Source organism: Thermobia domestica, chromosome 14 (genome assembly GCF_964235325.1).
Source record: "Thermobia domestica chromosome 14, izTheDome1.hap1.1, whole genome shotgun sequence".
Classification (NCBI taxonomy): domain Eukaryota; kingdom Metazoa; phylum Arthropoda; class Insecta; order Zygentoma; family Lepismatidae; genus Thermobia; species Thermobia domestica.
In genome coordinates, this window is record NC_137467.1 from 141,191,453 (window position 1) to 141,211,897 (window position 20,445).

The 20,445-nt window shown below is 36.4% G+C and overlaps 1 protein-coding gene across 1 annotated transcript in view; it reads right to left on the bottom strand.

The window, feature by feature from the left end:
• UBL3 (ubiquitin like 3) overlaps window positions 1-20,154 on the bottom strand; it is a 124,307-nt gene extending 104,153 nt beyond the window's left edge. Inside the window, exon 1 of the mRNA XM_081738930.1 lies at window positions 19,765-20,154. Within this exon, the coding sequence (XP_081595056.1) occupies window positions 19,765-19,794 (30 nt within the window). The 5' untranslated portion in view covers window positions 19,795-20,154. The remainder of the gene's footprint in view (window positions 1-19,764) is intronic.
• Between the last annotated feature and the right edge of the window lie 291 nt (window positions 20,155-20,445).

Sequence of the window (20,445 nt, forward strand, 5' to 3'; positions counted from 1 at the left end):
TACCTTGTATAACTGTGATACGTTAAAGACTTCGTTTTATTTAAATTCTTCTTTCGGGAGTTTATTGTATATTGAGACAAAATAGATCAATCACACATGTGTATCTCTCTTTCTTCCGAATTTTAAGTGTTCTTCTAACTTGAACTGAATACTCCAGTTTCTTTGCGAGTCGTCACCCTTGCGCCGCCACTGCACTACTGCATCCGATTGTACACTAACAGAATCTATGACTAAAAATAAGAGATATTTTCTTTTACCCGACTTCGATGCGACGTTGTCTTCTTTAGTTAGCTGATTTTACATTTTTCTGACAAATTTTCGGGTGATCAAGGCGCCGAAAGGAGGCATTTTACACTCAGGTTGGGTACACTTTCGTTTTATCTCGAAGTCAGATATCACCTCCCGATGTTTGTTAGATATTAATTAATAACGGGCATTATTTTATGTATTAAAATCACTAATGTGAAAACTCTTAATTAGAGAAACACTTTTAGTTCTTGTAATAAATATTTTGTCAAACAAAATGAAGCTAAATATACACCAATAAATCAATATAGCTATATTTTAGAAATACGATAGGCACTGATTATTCGAACACTGCTCTAAAGCACAGAGAACAATCAAATTTGTAAATAAAGAGCTTTAAATAAATAAATAAAAAAAAACTTTAATTGTTTAAACTGCATTATATCGATTGCACTTAGGTTCTGAATTTTTTTGGCAATAAATGAGTAGCCGCATGAGAAACTACTATCTTACCAAATAGACCTTTATGCTAATTGTTTTAATGATTTCATATACATATATCTTTGAGAAGTGCTTGTACTCTTTATCTGTTCAAGGGGGCCGCGGTGGCTCAGTGGTAGAGCGTTCACCTCTGGTGCTTGGGGTCCCGGGTTCGATCCCAGCCCCCGCCAAGTGAACTTTGTGGTGGACAAACACCGTGTGCGTGGGTTTTCTCGGGGTTCTCCCGTTTCCTCCCACTTTCTTCATTCCACCATTTCATTCATTACTCATCATCACCGTCTCCTTTAGCCTAACCGGCATAACCGTGGGACGTAAAACTCAAAGATTTCATTTCATTTCTTTATCTGTTCTGTGCCAATAGCAACTGTATGAATGTATAATACAGAATAATTTTTTAAAAAGTATATTTCATAGGCTGCCTTTTATAAGGGCGCACTACACCTTTCACAGGTCCTTTACCAACCAGTGGCGTAACTACAATGGAGCGAGTGGAGCAGTTGCTCCAGGGCGCAAGGGCGGAAAAAGAATACGGAAAACTGTTCCTTATGCAAAGAACGTTAGAAAACATTTCAAACGGTACACTATGACTATTAGCAGCTAATTGGCAACAGCCAATACCGAGGTCGAATCCAGGAATTTTTGAGGATGGCGCAGGTCTGAAAAATAAACTTGAGACATTTCTCGATATTTATTTCGCTAACTAAAAATGCAGACTGCAGAGCTTCATAATACGTATTTACCTCCGCCCTTCTGGAGGCGGCATTGAGGAAAGTCATGTTGTTCAATACAAGAGAATCCAGGATTACCATGAAAAAAAAATCTTATTACCATCTTTTTATTATTGTATTATTTTATTAATATCATTATTTTTTATTAAATTGGATTAAGTACAGTAAAACATTTTAATTTAAGTTCCTATGAACATAATTCATATTAAGTATGTAGTGATAACTTAGGAAAAAGATAAGTAAAAACTTTAGGTTTCTTAATAAAACGAAGCAGCTGAAATGCGTGTGGCAGGGGGGACGGGTATGAGTAAATCGATGATCGATCGATCCACGGCGCAGCAAAACTATTACGCCACTGTTACCGACAGCCACAATATGAATTTACTATACAGAATTGGTATACAGAAGAACAACTGGTATGTTACCTATAATGTGATGTTTGGCAGGGCGCATAGTACTCTTCACGTTTTTTATTATTATTATTATTATTATTATTATCGTCGTCAGTAACATTATGTGTTTATTGTACACAACTGTGCTATACAGAAGGATAAATAAAACCGTTTATCTTTTATATGGTTTCTCAAGGGCTCCTACGTAAAGGGCGCACTGTACTCTTTATGGGTTCTTTTCCAATAGTAACAGTACGTATTCATTGTATAGAACTTTGCCATGCAGAAAAATAAATTAAACTGTTTATCTTTGATGCGGTTTCGCAAGAGCGCCTTATGTAAAGAGCGCACTGTATTTATTATGGGTCCTTTACCAATAACAACTGTAAGAATTTATTATAAAAACATATACCATTATTTATAATATAAAGTGATGTTGCGGAGGGCGCACCGGGACATGTCCCGGTGAGCCAGCACGGGCCTGGCCTGAAATAGCACTGTCCCCAGAATTACATATACTACACTATTTTCTTGAAAAGAGAAGCAAACTTAAGTGTTTTGCTCATATTTGCCACGGTGTCACGTTACATGCTGGAATTGCAATTGTGTTACTGTAGAAATCAATTCATTATAGCATTATACATATTTCACATTACGGTTTTTTCTTTAACTGGAGTTTTCCTAATTCACATTAGGGAAATTCTGGGAATGTAGCTCACATAATAGTTCCATACCACTTTATTCCTTCCCCATTCCTTTTTTTCTCCGAAATTCCGCATGCAGTGTGATCGCCAAGGGACATCACTCCTCATAAGTGACGGGCTAACATGGTCATTATGTCGAAAGCCCAAAAACCGAATTTCTAATTACATTCTTTTAACTACACTAGCAGTAATTAATTATATCCATTTTTATATATATACCAATACTAAATGAAAAATAAAAAAAAAATCATGTTCGCGGAAAAATCCTAATACATAGTGACTATAGGATAATGAAATACCTCTACAAAACTATTAATTGCCAACATATGTGAGATTTAGATGGTGGAGAATATATAAACAAAACCAGAAGCACACTTGTAAACTTCCAGCCTGAAAAACGATTTCAATCTCCAGTATTTAATCGGTTTATTCGTATGTTATAATAGTTCCATATCTAATGTGTGAAAAATCTGTAGTATAACCTGGTACAATAAGTGGATATCGATCAAATACAGTGTATCTATTCTCTACCTAATTTACTTTTTTCGACTATTTAATATCTGAAACGTACTAAAATATAACCACTTTATGTAGAACGTGATTGATTAGATAATCAACATACACTTAATTACCCGGGTATTGGGACAGAAAATATTAAAATGGTTTCCCAATTACAACATGGGTAAGGTTAGAAAATGAAGCAATTTAGTGTAACTTAAAAAAAAAAGAAAAAAGAAAGAAAGAAAAAATAAAGTATGACAAGAAGCTTTGGAAACAACTAATTCATCAAATACTGTCAAGGATCGTGGCATAAGATATTGCCAGCATATTTATCACTGAAGAAAGAGCAATCATAATGCTAATCGGGCTGCTCTGGGCCTATTGCCTTGAAATTTATTTAACTTACTTTTTCAACAGATACGGCAATAATAAGATTAGAGATACAACTATACTGCAGAAAACACTTGGGAACGACTAGAGCTGATATTTATAGATTTTAACTAAATGGCGTGATGGAACTCGGAAGGGGAAAAATGAAAAATGTGACATGGATGTACAGGGTCTGAAAAAACCCGACCTACATTTGGGTTTTTCGTGTTTAACTGTTTCCTTATTATCATTTTAAGTTTCTATGGGGTAAAAAAAAAAAAAGTTATACTGTTATTTATATACGAAGAAAAAACCATCGTTATAATTTACAACAATTTTCTGTTCATTGATAGATAAGGACTTCTTGGCGAGACTTTCCACTTTTCAACTCTAATGGCTGAATTCCATGCTCCACTGGTGTTTAGCATTTATTTCTCTATTGAAGTTTAGTGGTCTCTTTTTAGCACCCAAAATATACGAGATATGGATCCATATTTAAGGTACAATGCAAATTATTAAAATGCGTACAAATGTCAATGCATTCTCACCGGGAATTGAAACTGTCATCACGTGCACGGGGCGTGCGCTAACCACTAAACCAACGTAGAGGACTGTTCAACTTTGGGATACGGCAAGAAAGTTTAAAAACCGGTCAAAAAAAGTTTAGTATTATACACGTACTTTTAAATTCGAATATTCTAAGTCTGCTTAGTCACATGTCTCCTATCTATCCCGCGCCGAAATGAATACTTATGAAAATACATCACGCTGATTTAAAGACTTTTTCTTTTCTATCTTTCTTCAAGTCCCTACTGGATGTTTCCGGGCTGGAAGCTGCTCTCACTTGGATAAATCCTGGGACACACAATCCTAACTCGATCCTCCCAACTCTAAAAGTAAGGAAATTAATTCTTCGTTTACGCTCTCTTCATTCTATTAAAATCAGGGATGTAATATGGAGTATATCCACCTAAATTTTTTTTATAATCCAGGGTATATTCACCTTAAATTTACGAAACAATGAGCGTGCATTGGGGTGCGTATACGCCAAGTAGTCTTGCGTATACGCCATACTTTTTGAAAACAATCGAACGTACACCTACTAAAAATTCTAGCATTACAGCACTGATTAAAACTAAAGTGTATACAAGTTTTAAATTCTATGGATCTTTAAAACTAAACCATGCTGATATTTTCGATCTGATTACGACTACTTCCAGTTATATGGCTGTTTTTCGAACAACGCATGAACAACGGAAGTAACACATCGAAATGGCGAGAATGATGACATCATATCCAAGCCTAATGGATTCATATTCAGTACTTTTTACGTAACAGAAAATACAAGTACCAAAATATATAGATTAGTTCGAAAAGTGGAACCACAAACAAAAAAAGATCCCAGCAAACTCAAAAGATACCTAGTTGTTTCATGTACACCGTAGCTGGGCGTCAACAAAGTGAATTCCTGAACACTACATGCCAAAGAAGAAAGAAAAACACATACAAAAAACTTTCAACAGAGCTGAACGTTGCGCACGTTTGTTCGCTTTCCTATACGATTTTCTCAATGAGCGAGTCTTGTTTAATCTCATACGACCGGTTAGCATTGACCTTCAACCTCTTACTGTAGATTCCAGGGCTACCTAAACTTCGAACAACTTTCTTTCACAAGATAGGTAAAATAACATAAATGTCTATATAGAAGAAAGGGAGTCATTTTTGCTGTAACACCTCTTGCCCACGACTGTATCTACCGTCTTTGAACATCAAAGTTGGATGATCCATCTAAACAAGACTCTTATAACAGAGTGCGGTCAGTACCTTTTTCTTCCTAATAGGTTACTAAAAATTGTGCGAAGGTATTCTAAAAACTGCCAAATTGGTTGCATTGTGGGAAATATTTTGGAGATGGGACTTGGGACAGCATCCAACAGCGTCTAACAGAAGTTTCACTGTAATCAAGCGTAAATGAGATAATGATAAATGCGCCTTTTTTCGATAATATTATATGTTTGAATAGAAATACCACCTACATATTTTAATATATTTTATTATATCGTCTGTGTCACCAAATCCAACAATGTCTCCGAAATGATGCAGGCTAAAATCTTGATTGCGGACTTGTCAGGATCATCTTTGGCTCCAACAAGCAAATGCTCCAAGGGGCTTCAAATATATAGTCCTAGTAAACCTCCCTAAAACATAATTATTTTGGATCGAGTCAGGAACTATGGTTTCGCCAATACGACTGCCGTCTTTAACCACGATGAAAATGAAATATTTGTATCACGTACACCACCACCATTAAGCCCCAACTCTAAAGGAGATGGATTATTAATGAATGTAATTACAAATGACAATGTGGGACAAAACTGGAGAGCCCCGAGAAAACCCATGGTCACGATGTTCATAGGCTGGAGTGAAATTTAGAGTTCCATTTAACACCGAGGCTACTTGAAATGTGGACTTCCAGTTTAACGTGGATTTCGAAGCACATGAGATACTGCCGGGATTAGAACCTAAGCCTCCACGACGGAGACGCATACGCTACCCATATTGCTCCATAGACGCTCATAAACAGGATGCTATCTACCACTAACTCAAAACCAATACGGAATCAAACTATGCACTTCGCACCAGAGGTGAGCGTGAGCCGTCGTAGCCCAGCTTCATCGGGGCTAAACTGCTTTCTCAAATATGACAGATCGATTCGATTTTAGGAATATTACATAGGTTTGCACCCCATCTTAAGCTACACGTCCACGCCTGATAAAACCTTGGTGTCGAACCCAAAGAAATTAGGTGAGACTCGTAGAGTCCTCCTGTAACCTGACAGGAACGCAAAACTCCAAACTAACCAAACCAAATTATTTGTCCATCCTACGGCACAAAACTGCAGTATGATAAAACAAAATGGTTATTTATTCACATTCAAGCAAAACACTAGATCAGACAGCTTTTCCATATTCACTGTTAAATCTGTATTATCATCAAATCTACATCTTAATGAGACAATAAACTCGGAGCATTTGGTCCTCGATCTTCATTTCATAGTAAGTTCCGAACGTTAGTAGCCACATCACACCACGCACACTGGCTATCATATCTACAGTAAGATCATGCGATTACGGATATCGCTTCATACGCTGACTCAAGGAGAACCACTCCTGTCTTCCTCTCTCTTGGAACATGTTACCCAAACAATGACTAACAAGGTTACTACCAGACGTAGGCATATTAGGAAAACAATAGGAAGGACAACTGTTATAAAATACAAGTGACAGATAACAATCTTCAGAAGCCGATACATGAAAACATGCTTATGAAATAAAAACCTTTAATACTGAAAAGCCAGAAATTATACTTTTCAAACCCTCTTTCAACTTCATGCAGGACCGCATCCAGAATTTTTTGAAGGCAGAAGGGGGGAGGGGCGTGTCAGCAAAGTATTCAGGATATTTAAAAAAACGGCATTTTATGTAGTAACCTAAATTGACGATGATAAGTGAATCATTGAGATATTATTCGCGCGTGGCCATCATTTCCGGGTATGACAATGAGTAATTTTAGATTACAGAAACAATGTTCGAATCTCAAACATAGGTTTAACTTTAAATAACACAAACACAGCGCTGAATTAAAATATTAAAAAAAATGCAGGAATATAATAAAAGAAGCAATACGCCCTACTCACTTATAAAGTTAACTGAAAATACCGCGGAACAAGATTCAGCAAAAAAGACTATTATTTCATCATTTGTTATGTTCATGTGACGGTTTCTATAATTAAATTTGTTTAAATTAATAATATATAAGTATATAATCGGAATTGATTTCTTTAAAAAATAATATTACAAAATATGAAAATTGTTCTAACAAAAAGTTGGGGCGCCATAAAGAAAAGAAGAGGATCCGTTAATTTTTCGTACGCTATTTATCGGTACACCTCTGTGGAGAAAATACTGCAAGAAAAAGAAAACAATTTAGTTCACAGAACACACAGCAAAACGTTCAGAAAAGTAAGAAGAGAAAAAAAGGATCTCGGATCCAATAAATCTCCGTTAATTATACACTTCCGCTGAACATAGTAATACTGATCATCATTATCATAGGCATTCTACCATTATTGGCAGGGCACTTGCTGCAACTGAGAAACTCACATGCTACATCGTCTTCACGTACAACTTCTCTGTTTTGATATCGTCCATTAATTGTAGTCTCCTTCGCCCCCTCCCTCTCTTTCCTGCCACCATTCCCTCTAGCACGTCCCTACTGGTACAGTTCCTTCTTAGCCAATGTCCCAACCAGTTTATCTTCCTCTTCTTAACAATACCTAAAATTGTTCATTCCCCCACCATTTGTAACACTTTCTCGTTCCTTTTCCATTCGACCCAGCTGATTCACTCCATTCTTCTCCACACCCACATTTCAAAGCTCCCAGTCGTTTCTTCTCATTTTTGCGTAATGTCCATGTTTCTGGACCCATACAGTATAATACTCCACACAAAGAATATTATGAGTCTTTCAACTCTTCATCGAAAGTTCCACAAAATAGTATCCTTTTCCTCCTAAAAGCTTCTTTTGCCATTTCTATCCTTGTTTTATTTCACGTTCACATTTCATATCATTACTAATAATACTACCCAGGTATCGAAAACTAGTCACCTGTTCTATCTTCTCCACTCCTACTATATATTTGACACCGACCCCTTCGTCCCAATCACCATGGTATTTGTCTTTTGAACATTTATTCTCATCCCATATCCTTCACAGCCCTTTCTCAAATTTTCTAACATCTTATTGATTTCTTTTCAGATCCTACAACAAGCGCCATTATCATCTGCAAACCGTATATCCCTAATCCTTCTACCCTTTACTGAAATGCCGTCTTCTTTTTGTAAGCTCTTTTTCACTCTCTCTTCTAGAGATATTAAATAATGTAGGCGAGAGAAAGCATTCCTGTCGAACTCCCCTTCTAACTGTATTCTCCTCTGTCATTTCCTTTCGTATTTTAACGCTTACTTGTTGGTTCATATATAACTTTCTTACGAGACTTCAATCTTTCCATTATCCCAACTTTCTTTAGAACTTGCATCAACAACTCAATTCACGCAGTCAAAAGCCTTTTCTAGATCAATAAATACCACATACACCTTTCCCCCTATTCAGTTCGATCACTCTTAATAAGAAACTGCATATCTTGTGCCCTTACCTCTCCTGAAACCAAACTGTTCCTCCTCAATAATTTCATTTGTTCTTCCAAACAACCTTTTGTTCAGAATTCGAAGCAAAATTTTTACTGCATGAGATATAAGACTAAAAGTCCTATAACCCTCCCATCTCTTTGGGTTCTATTTCTTAAAAATTGGTATCATGATCGCCTTCTTGAAGTCTAAGTAGGACTAATTTTATTTTTCATTTATGTATTCTTTTATTCGTACAACATAGTTCTTCGCTGATGCATGGGGGAAAAGGGATGCAACTATATCCCTCTTACTGTTTTTATGATTTTAGGTTTGAAAAAAATGTATCAACATGGGAATGCGTAGTGAATGGAGTTTTTACTTTCTTTAAAAAAAAAAAAAAAGTTCACTTCCTGAGTGCTAGTTGCAAGGTTTTCAGAAGGTACGCTTTGTTTCTTTCAATGCGGTATGCCTATCACATTTCAGAACTATCCCTGCTTTTACGGAGAACGGGTCCAGAAAGGTAAAAAATCAGAGCGTAATGATAAAAAAAAATAAATAACTAAATAAAATAATAAATATTTTCAATTGCAGTGGGCATGGGTGTAAATCGTACTATTTATAAATTTTCAATTCTGCGTACTATGCTATTTGTTTCATGTTCCTGGACTAATTAGAGAATGAGATATTGACACTTGACAGTAACACTCTGAATACTGCATTTCGCTATAAAAAATTAAATAAAAAAAGCTCGTGCTTCAATGGGAACATGACAAAGCGAGCTTGAACCCCAGTTTACTAGTCTAGTGCGATTAATTTCGTTGGTGCACCGCTGGAACCATCACTGAGTGTTACTCACTCTTACATCATCAATCTCAGTTATGAAATTCTAGTTGAATATTATGTCGAAAAGTGCACAACATTTGTATTAGGATTTGAGATGTGAGAAGATATAAACGATATTTAAGTCATTTTCTTACAAATAAAATTTAGCCGAATGAAAGAAGCCTCACGCGTAATCTCGAAAATTAGCACGGAGGAAGAAATGAGATGACTTCGAAAGTTGGCTGAGACACACTTTATTGCACGCTAAAACTGATCTCTTTACTATTAGGGAGGATGTGCTTTTCGAATTATGCCTATTATTCTGTTCTCTCTCTGCTGAAAAAAATTATTTGGCATTGAGCTTACGTCCACCCTGTATTAAGTTAATTATATCGCAATTAGAAGTTAACATAGATGACCTAAAGCTGATATTATAACGATGTATTAAGTTTTTAATTTAACGAAAGGCTAATTCATGGAAAAGAAATAAAACGACATTCTTTTAATTAAAGAGCGAACTTGTGTACTTCTGTGTGTACGAAGACGTCTGAAGTTGTTCTGATCGAGACAAGGAATTATTACTGCCAAATGTTACATCATACACATGATAGACAAGGAAAAAAAATAATCTAGAACTAGGACGTTTATCACAAGATAAAGTAAATGTCGACTGGGTTAATCTTTGCTATAGTATTTAATTCTACATTGGAAGAAAACTGGCAACTCTGATAGTGCTACGAAATTTTATCTGAAATCAAATGGTACTGGATCAATTATGGAAACTCGATTAAAGACATTGTCTCCCCCAATCATACACGAACAAACAAGTACGCATCTAGTCGAAGCATTGGAAATATTCCTTATGTTTCTTTGTCTTTAACCAAAAATTACATAATTGTCAGAATTATTCTTGTAACATTGCAGGTCATTTGAGAAACTTTCACGCACTGTGATTCTCATATTCATCTAGTCCTTATCCGCTTTTACACTGTCATTCAACGGTAGTACTTTCTTCCCTTCCATCGTATCTTGAGCTTGATATTTTGAGTCCTTTTGCAATACAGGAACGAACGTCAAATACGCGCTTCGCTGGGTTAAAATAAGATAAACCAGTGATATGTTCCGTAGTCAGTCACTTTTTACTGTTACTGAAGCGCTCTCTAATATCGGTCATTTTCGTTCATTATTATATATATATCCTCCCCCCCCAAGTTCCAGGGCTGAATTTGGATCTAAACAGTATCAGAAGTGTCACTGTTCATTTCAGCGACACCGGCACTAATATTGATCATTTTCAATCATTTCCAAATATCTGTCTTCTCCCCTAAGTTTCACTGTCAAAGTGAAATGATAAAATTTATCCCAGGCCCGAACCTCATCTAATCTGAAAATTTGATCGAGATTGGTCGGGTGGTTCAAGAGTTAAGTCACAAACAAAGTCACTTTCATTTTTATTTATATAGATGGATAGATGAAATTAACTACGTACTAGCATGGCTCCAACTATGACCACGGCCTTAATTTTTCTTTTATTTAGTTCAACATCCCACATTAAGCTCTAAAGGTAGGGCAGACAGTGATGATAATGTGGTGGAATAAAGATAGAGGTCGGAACCTCGAGAAAATATACGCACACAATTCCGTCCACCACAAAGCCCATTTGGCGAAAGCTGGGATCGAAACAGGGACCACCCGCGCCAGAGGGAAGTGCTCTACTTCTGAGTCGGGGCTTGAATTACGTGCACTTGCCAGGTGCACAAAGTATCATGCAACCCTCATAGTACAAAACCTTCCCCACCACACCAGGGATGTAAAAACTTGGGGAGTCCCTCTCTAGGGTTCAACCGGCTTTGAACACAATCAGCGAGCACAACTTCTGTAAGTGAATAGCCTTGATTGGAAAATGGCCATCAGTGCACTATATTATCTCGATTCCAACTACGCACTCAGCCAAACTCCACCATATCTTCTATTATTTCCACAACAACACAATTTCTTCTCAAAGTTTTGACAAATTGTCAATCTTTAATGACCAAAAATATTATAGTATCTCCTACCGTACCTATCACTTCCTCAATTGTTTTCCCTCTGAACCCTTTAACTGTCTCAATCTTTCTTCTCATCCATGTTTTGAAAGTGTCTAGTCGCTTTTATTGTTTCTGAGTAATGCCTATATTTCCATCCCGTCGAAACATCTAAGTCCTTTCAGAAATCTTTGATTCAAAAACCCTCGAAACGCACTTTTTTTTCATAAAGACTGCTTTCCTACCTTTGCCTTTATTCTCATTTAAATTTAAATTTCATACCTTCACTTGTACCAAAAAGTTTATTTTCTCCTGCCCAATAGTTGGTACATCCCTTAATTTCTTTCATTTGTATCTGTAAATCATGAGTTTCTTCAAATTATCGTAACATTTGCTAAATCTTTGTTCAGGTCGCATATCCCTACCTCTACTCATACTAAAACATCGTCTATTAGTCGAAACAGGTATTAAATAGTGCGCGCGATGTATCATCTCCATGAAACTTCATTTCCGTGCTCGTTCCAAGTGAACTTTGTGAAGGACACACACCGTGTACGCGGGTTTTCTCAGAATTTTCCCGTTTCCTCTCACTTTCTTCACTTCACTCATTTCTCATCATCACTGCTCCCTTCAGCCTAGCCGGCATAATCGTGATACGTAAAACTCAAAGTTTTCATTTTTTTCTTCATTTTCTTTGTCGTTTGTTCTTCCATTCTAAGTGAATTTTCATTAGCACTACCACGTATATTTCCCAGCTAATGCAGTAAACCTACATTTCTTGACCTTTGCTATAGAACTTTGATTACTCTTACTAAGCTAATAGTATTTCTTATACATTGACCTCATTTTTAAGCCAAACTGTTCCGACATTGAGATACTTGTTACGTACATTCCTCATAGTTCTTCTATTAAGTGAATAACTGGCATTCCTAACTTATTGACTTCTTGCAAAACACATGTCAATTTTACCAATTTAGTACAATAATAATAATGAACTAATCACTCCAAAAATAAATAAATCATATACTGATTGAATGTCTTCATGCTTCATGTAGGCTTCGTTAAAAAAAAAAAAAAATAAATAAAACACTAATATCGACACTAGATGATGTATGCGGTAAACGAAACTCATCCGATATTAACCGAATTCAATATGGTGTTAAACTTTGATGAGCTTAGTGTGCATTACGAAATACTATGGTGTGCAGGACTTTGTCTCCAATTTACAAAGTTTTTTTTTTTCCTTTTTTCAGTCAAATTTACTCAAAAACATTTCTCTAATTGCTACTTAGAACAAAAATACATGTAACAAACCGATCATTAAACATTAACTTCAGGCATAGCAAAGTAAATAACGATACTGTTTATTAGTACTAGCAATGCAATCTCGTAGATAAGATTGTATTTTAATTATCTCATAGAATTTCCATCGATATTCAAAATGCTTCATTGAATGGAAACTACTAAAAGGATCTAGTACGCAAACCATAAGAGAGTTTCGGAAACAATAATAGCGGCATATGTCCAGTGAAATTTACAGCAGCCTTTAAAACATCACGTATTCAGAAATCCTCTCCTCCTTAGTTTTAGACAAATGTCGCAAGCAGTTTCCGCGTAAAATAATCATATTTCTTCCCTGGAAGCAATAGTAGTAAACTCATCGAGGGTCGTTTCTACCAGTAAGACTGAGAGGGAAAATTTTTCTCCGCGCACAAGGCATATCCAGATTAACCACTCTCATTAGTGACTTCCTCCTGCTTTGAGTTCCAACCTGTGATATTCAAGTAAGCATGGATAGTGGCAGGTTCTAATAGATGGCGAATGACTGATGAACGGTTATAATTTAATGCAGAAGGGAGTGAATGTAGCAACGAGGTTATTTGTCCCCGTCAAGATAAAGGCAACACATGTTGTACATTAAGTATTGAAAATAAAACTTTCTTAAAGAGGGCGTAGTCCAAATCAAAGTATGAAAAAAGAAAGAAAGAAAAATACAAAAATTAGAACACACCGTAAAACGACTAGAAAAACATCAGAGAGCGTTTAGCAATGTCAATTTCACGAACAAAAGTAAAGCTCATTAAAGACATTATCTTCCAGAACATAAGACTTCCAGGCATCCCAAGGTATAACTGATGGCGATGGTGTCGTAAAATACACGGTATTTACCGTAGAATCAACGCGAAAGTTACTATCAGTGACATCAATATAGACACTTGTATCAGAGAAAATCACAAAATTAAGTAGCTGCAGGATTGTCCCAAGGCTCCATGCCCCTATTGAAGGGATACTAAAAGTATCTTATCGGGTGCTTCCTAAAATATTTGATTGCGTATAAAATTTCATCTGGTCACCAAGAGCACAATGGGTCTAAACTTCCTCAAAGACAACATACCGTAATGTTATTGATGAATATCATATTTTCTTTTTTCTGCCTTACAAATTTATCACATTGAAGACATTAAACAATCTGCATGTGCTACAGCAAAACAGTAAATGAAAATAATCTTATCTACCAACACACACAAGAGCTGTCGAAATGCAAGTTCAAACTCCAAAATACTAGTACAATAAGACAAGGAGTTTCAAGTGTCGATTTATGATAAAGACAGCACGACTAATGTGTGTGAAAAATCTCTCACATTAAATAATCGATTACTCTATTACATTGTACTTGTTTCTGTCTCAGAACTTATCGGACGGATGATTCATATCTATTGTCTGTACTTGAACGGTTTTCAGATAAAGTCATGCTCTACGGAGACTGAACGTAAACTCAACAATCAATTGTATTATGTCGAAAAATTATATATATATTTTCACTAATTTTTTCGTAACTGCCCTTCAAAACATTTGTGCTGGGCGACATGACAATGTCGTGTCAGGCATACATCAAATTCAAGGGGACTGCAGTACCAGAAGTAATTGTTGAAAAATCTTATCTTGCGTTTAAGTACAGCGTCTGGACATACGCCATAGAAGTGAAAACACAAACCGGCAACTAAAAAGCATGAATGTTATCTAACCGAGTCAAGGCAATGGAAAGATGATGAGCCTGCGCTGTAACGCATCTCTAAGAAGCAGGCCCATCAACGATGATGGGTATTCTCGCGAAAGTATAAAAACACATATTCTTCGCAGTGATGCGAGTTTCTATGTCACTTGTAACGGTTTGACTAGTAACGCTCAATTGTAAAAAAGAAACGCAGTATTTTTCCGTATGCACTTACTTATTTTAACCTCCGTACAACACTTGTAACTATTTTACATTAGTAATTCTACACTTGCACACAAAGTACAGTCGTATTACCTATTATTCAAATCAGTCGCCTGCAGAAATATCTTCCTTATGAACATGTCTTTCTATGCAGTATGTTCAACTTTACCTATAAATTTTGGAGGGTCAATTGACACAAAAGGCGGCCCCAAAATTAAAAAATTTAGGGAGGAATGAACAGAATCGGACGGAATGTCAGCATAAGAGTAACAAAAAGGTTTAAGGTTGGTTAGTTGATTTAACCAATCAAAATATAACGGGATATTAACTCTTACACAGCTATATAATAAGATAGAAATACAAAATGGAATATGCTCTTCGTGTAATACAGTATAACAAAGACTTGATGAAATGAAATGAAGTGCTATGTAAAGGCAATGTACATTCATGCCCAAAATGATTGCCGCATATCTATACCTGTCTTCTTGTAACAATATAATTTGATAATGATTTTGCAGGGTACTTTTAATACTGATACTATGTGTATAATCGGGAAATGTATATTTGTGGCAAACTTCATAAGAAAAGAAATATAAATACGAAAATTAGAATGAGTAAAACAAAATGTTGCTAAATGCATAAGAAAGTTTTATTTTCGTCTAATTGTTCTTATTTACTGCTCTTTTGACATGAAATTTGTCACATACATGTCTTTGCCTATTATACATATACTAACATTATAAGAAATACCGGGCGAATTCGTTATCAAATTATATACCTACCTACAACAACATATTTATACACATGCGACAATAATTTTGGACATGAGTGTACAAAGTGATAATAGAAGTTTTGCAAAGCTGTGCCAAATACAAGACACGAGTATTATGGCAATTAAGTGTTTTTCCACACTCCTCGCTTTGTGTGTATACTCACTGTCGCTGACGTACCCCTCTCGTTAACACTCGGGTCATCCTGCAGCGCTTTGCTCCGACTCAGATAGCATTCATGCTTTCAGTGGCCATGTAGCACAAGTTTTTATGCGTTTACAACTTAATTTGTGTTTTATGCAATGCAGTTTTTAAGCCATACGTACACACGCTTTAGTTATACCCAGCCATCTTAAAATCAAACTACACCATCAATGCAAATCCATGTTTCATCAATATAAGTAGATATCCCTTAGTGTGGCAACCTAGTACGGTATAGGAAAGAAGTACTTCCATACTAGTTCTGTAATCTTGGACTGGTTTATGTTCTGATCAAGGAATCCAAATGCTTAGATGGACATACTGTGCTAATTAAAAATACCACACATAACCTTACATTAACAGAAATGTAACGTTTTTTTCGATCCGAAAAACACTCTGCCCCCCCTCAACTAAACACTGACCCTTTTGTTGTCCCGGTGACAAGTATTGGTGGGATCTCCGCGCCCTCCTTAAGTTAATTTACATAGTAGCCTACTGTAGTAAGAAACATGCTGGTTGGAAATATGGTAAGGTAAGGATTCAATATCTTTTACATGTTTAATACAAGGGGTCCAGAAGCACGTAAAAAACAAAATTTACAGGAGAAAAGAATGATATAAGTACTTAGACGTAACAACGTAACCAAATCTAACATAACCTAAGCTAACTTAATATTAGTAGAAATAAGCGAAATTCTATAACTTTTTGGAAAATTATGTGGGACCCCTACACTAATATAACAAACTAAACTAAATTAACCTACCCTAAACTAACCGAATGTGAACAGAAATTACCAAAATTGTAACATTTTTTAAAGAGCTGGACCCCTTCTGCTAAATATAGGCCGTACTAATTCTGTATAGTAATACACTACAGATGAATACGTATCTAGTGAAGAGCAAAGAAATCATTAAAATAAGAAATATTTGTAATAACAGTTAAGAGTGAATGAGAAAAATAAAAAGAAGTAATTTTAGGTAAGGTATATCAAAATAACAAATAAACAGCAATTCAACGTTAAAAGGACATTCATGTGGTTCTAATCTAGTGCCGCCAGAAGCGGAAAATTAGCCATTTCGCAAAATGTATTGCACCTAAACTTAATCTTATAAAAATAAATAAATCTTTAAAAAATGATGGTGTAGTTTTGGCGCACTACATTATGGAAAATATATAGGTAAAATTCAATACTCTGCATGAAAAGATATGTTTATAAGGATCGAATTTCTGTAGAAGCCAGAATGAAATACAAGCAATACATCAGTTTACAAGAATAGAGTCACTAGTGTAAACTCATTACAAGTGCTTTACGATAGATAAAAGAAGTGAATGTATATGAAAGATGACTCTAGTAGAAGCTATCTTCCACAGGCGGTATATTTCTGCACAGTATACAGAACATGCAATTTACCAGGTGTGTTAGTTGAAGTTTGCCGGTTTTACTGTTAGATGTCTCTAGCAATATGTATACATTTCTATGATGCGGCATGTACGTCATTTCTTTCTATAAACCTTAACCTTCAAAAATACACAAGTCACATTCGGCCAACAGAATAGCGTCAGAGTTGTTTACCTCAGTGAATATGGCGAGTTTCATTCCAAGTAAATCGCATTTGCGGCATGCATTGCTGTTCTTATTTCATCAAAAGAAAAAAGCAGCTGAAGCTCATCGGTTGCTGGTAGAAACCTACGGTGAACATGCTCCAGTGATTAGAACATGCGAGACATGGTTTCGTCAATTTAAAAGTGGAGATTTTGATTTGACAGACAAGGAACATCCCGGTGCAGCGAAAAAGTTCAAAGACGAGGAATTGCAGGCGTTATTAGATGAAGACCCAACCCAATCGCAAGCAACATTAGCACAAACACTAAATGTGACTCGAGGAGCAATTTCTCAACGTTTAAAAGCCATGGGAAAGATCCAGAAGTATGGAAAATGAATGCCACACCAACTGACGGATAGACAAATGGAAAAGCGAAAAACTGTGTGTGAAATCCTGCTTCAACGGTTCGAAAGGAAATCACTTTTGCATCGAATTGTCACGGAGGATGAAAAATGGATTTATTTTGAGAACCCGAAGCGAAAAAAATCATGGCTTGCACCTGGTGAAGCCGGCCCATCGACGGCAAGGCCAAATCGCTTTGGCCGTAAGACAATGCTCTGTGTTTGGTGGAACCAGTGTGGTGCGGTGTACTACGAGTTATTAAGACCTGGTGAAACAGTGAATACGGATCGCTACAGACAACAAATTATTAATTTGAATCATGCGTTGATCGAAAAACGGCCGGAATGGGCCCGAAGACATGGCAAGGTTATCATGCAACATGACAACGCGCCGTCTCATACCGCTAAACTGGTGCAGGACACATCAAAAACACTTAATTGGGAAATATTACCGCACCCGCCGTACTCTCCAGACCTCGCCCCGTCGGACTATTACCTTTTCGCCTCGATGGTACACTCACTTGCAGAGCAGCGCTTCGCTAATTTTGAAGACGTCGAAAAATGGCTCGTCGAATGGTTTGGCTCGAAAGAGAAAAAGTTTTTTGGGGATGGTATCCATGATTTGCCTAAAAGATGGGCAAAGTGTGTAGAATCCAATAGTCATTATTTTGAATAAAGAAATTGTGAGATTCCCTCAATATTAAGGGTTTTCTTTCTCGAAAAATAAGGGTTTTCTTTCTCGAAAAAACCGGCAAATTTCAACTAACACACCTGGTATGTTTACAAGTGGAGCCGTACTACCTTATTATGGAACCATGACAAGTGCTACTGAAACTAGCATACCCACCAACGTTGACGCGCCAGCTCCCTTCGGACGCACATCCACGCAGGACCACCAACTTCGCCCTGCCCCATCTGTTAGATAGCATACGTGCTTTTTAGCTACTGCCCAGCACAGGTTGTTTGTGATTATCGTACTATAGTTTTTATACCACACCCGGAAGCTGAATTTATACACAAATCGTAAAATAACTAACTTTTCAACAACTACTTTGGCTGCCCCCTTTAATCTTATCTATGCCAAGTGAGGTATTTTCATATCGCCCAGTGGAAACATTTTAGGGGTCAAGAAGTGATTACTGAAAGAATTATAAGTTTGCAACAATTCTTTCTAGTGGGGCTTTAAAAGTAAAGTAGTACGAAAGAATCTTCGTAAAAGCTCAGCCTCTACTAAATACGCTTCCATTGTCTGCGACGCGCTGATTGGTGTGAAATACTCCCCGTTTTTTCACCGACAACTGCACAAGGGAATATCTGTCATCACACATTGGGGAATGTTACAATGTAGACAGGCCAGCAGAACAGTGAACTAAATCTCAGGAGAGACAGAAGAGGGCACTGTTCGAAGTTTTTGCACAGTAGATGCATAAATCTAATTGTTCGGTTGGTTCACAACATATTTTCGAGTGTACCGTGTGCAGTGATTCTATTATGACGAATTGGCTGTGTGTACAGCTGTCCTTACATTATACAATGTTTTGTGTAAAATGACTCCTTCCTTACGCATTTCAAGCTAGGCCTAAACAACGGACTAATTTAAGACACTCATATAGTCTTTAAAACACCATACTTTAACAAAAACGCTTCCGTAAGTGCTGAACCTGCACCTATAAATATGCTAATTATGGGAAATTAGTACAAAATATAATTGAATATACCTAATTATAATAATATTCCGACTACTAACTCTAACAATGAAATTGTTTGGCCATGTTGGTTCGTCACATAACATCGAAACTATGTCATAATAGCGAACAGCAGTTAAGTCGGAACAATATTAGGTTATGTGGCAAAATTAAACAGCTGACCACCTGAAGTTTTACAGTGTAATCGATAATTTGACGTTTCCTTATTTACTTTTTTCTTTGACCTTTGTGTTACAAGCTCTGGAATGAGTATCAAAGGAACTCTTGTCGGATTACCCCAGAGAATCATTCTCAGATTACGAAAGTAAATTAAATCTCTGCAGAGATACAATCAAATAATTAAATTCCTAACTTAATGTCATGTTCAAACTTGAACTTTAAAAGGAGCCATGGAACAAAGTGAATCGAACAATTACAAAATAATACGGGTGCGGTGAACAGTAACTTACCTTGTCTGCTGGAATACCTTTTGAGGTCATAATTATAAAGCAAGAGGTATCCTTACACTATAAGCGTAAAGTGGATGGCAATTTATTAAGGAAATAATTTTCCTATATAGCACCAAAAAAGCTGGTGACAGCAGACGTGCATGAGCAACATTCAATCACACAATCATTTGGCTTTTATATTACGCCATTTTGTAAAGTATTTTGGTACACTTCCGCACCACTTTTAACACTGTGCTATCGCGCCATATTGTTCAAGTACAAATACATGTCATTTTCAACTCACATTACGTAAATTTCACTATGGAATTTTGCACTACACACAAACACTACAATCACAGCACATCAGCAAAATGGCGAACTTACAAACACAGTAAAATCGCATTGAACTATGGGAATGAAAATACGAAAGTAGAGCCACCTTACTAGTGATTCATAAACCATTTGCTAAGAACTTCCGCTTTATCAATGTTGCACAGTAGCAAACATCTAATGCCATCTATAGCCAGCAATTATAACTGAGCGACTAAATGAATTCGAGTTCAAGTTTAGGGAATTATTACCAAAAGTTGATCGGGCTCAATACAGAGTCGGTTTTAGTGTTGTATTAAGAGTTTGACTACCGCATGATATTAGCTTCCATATTTAGTGAAGTTAACAACGATTTATCTCGAACTCGAATAA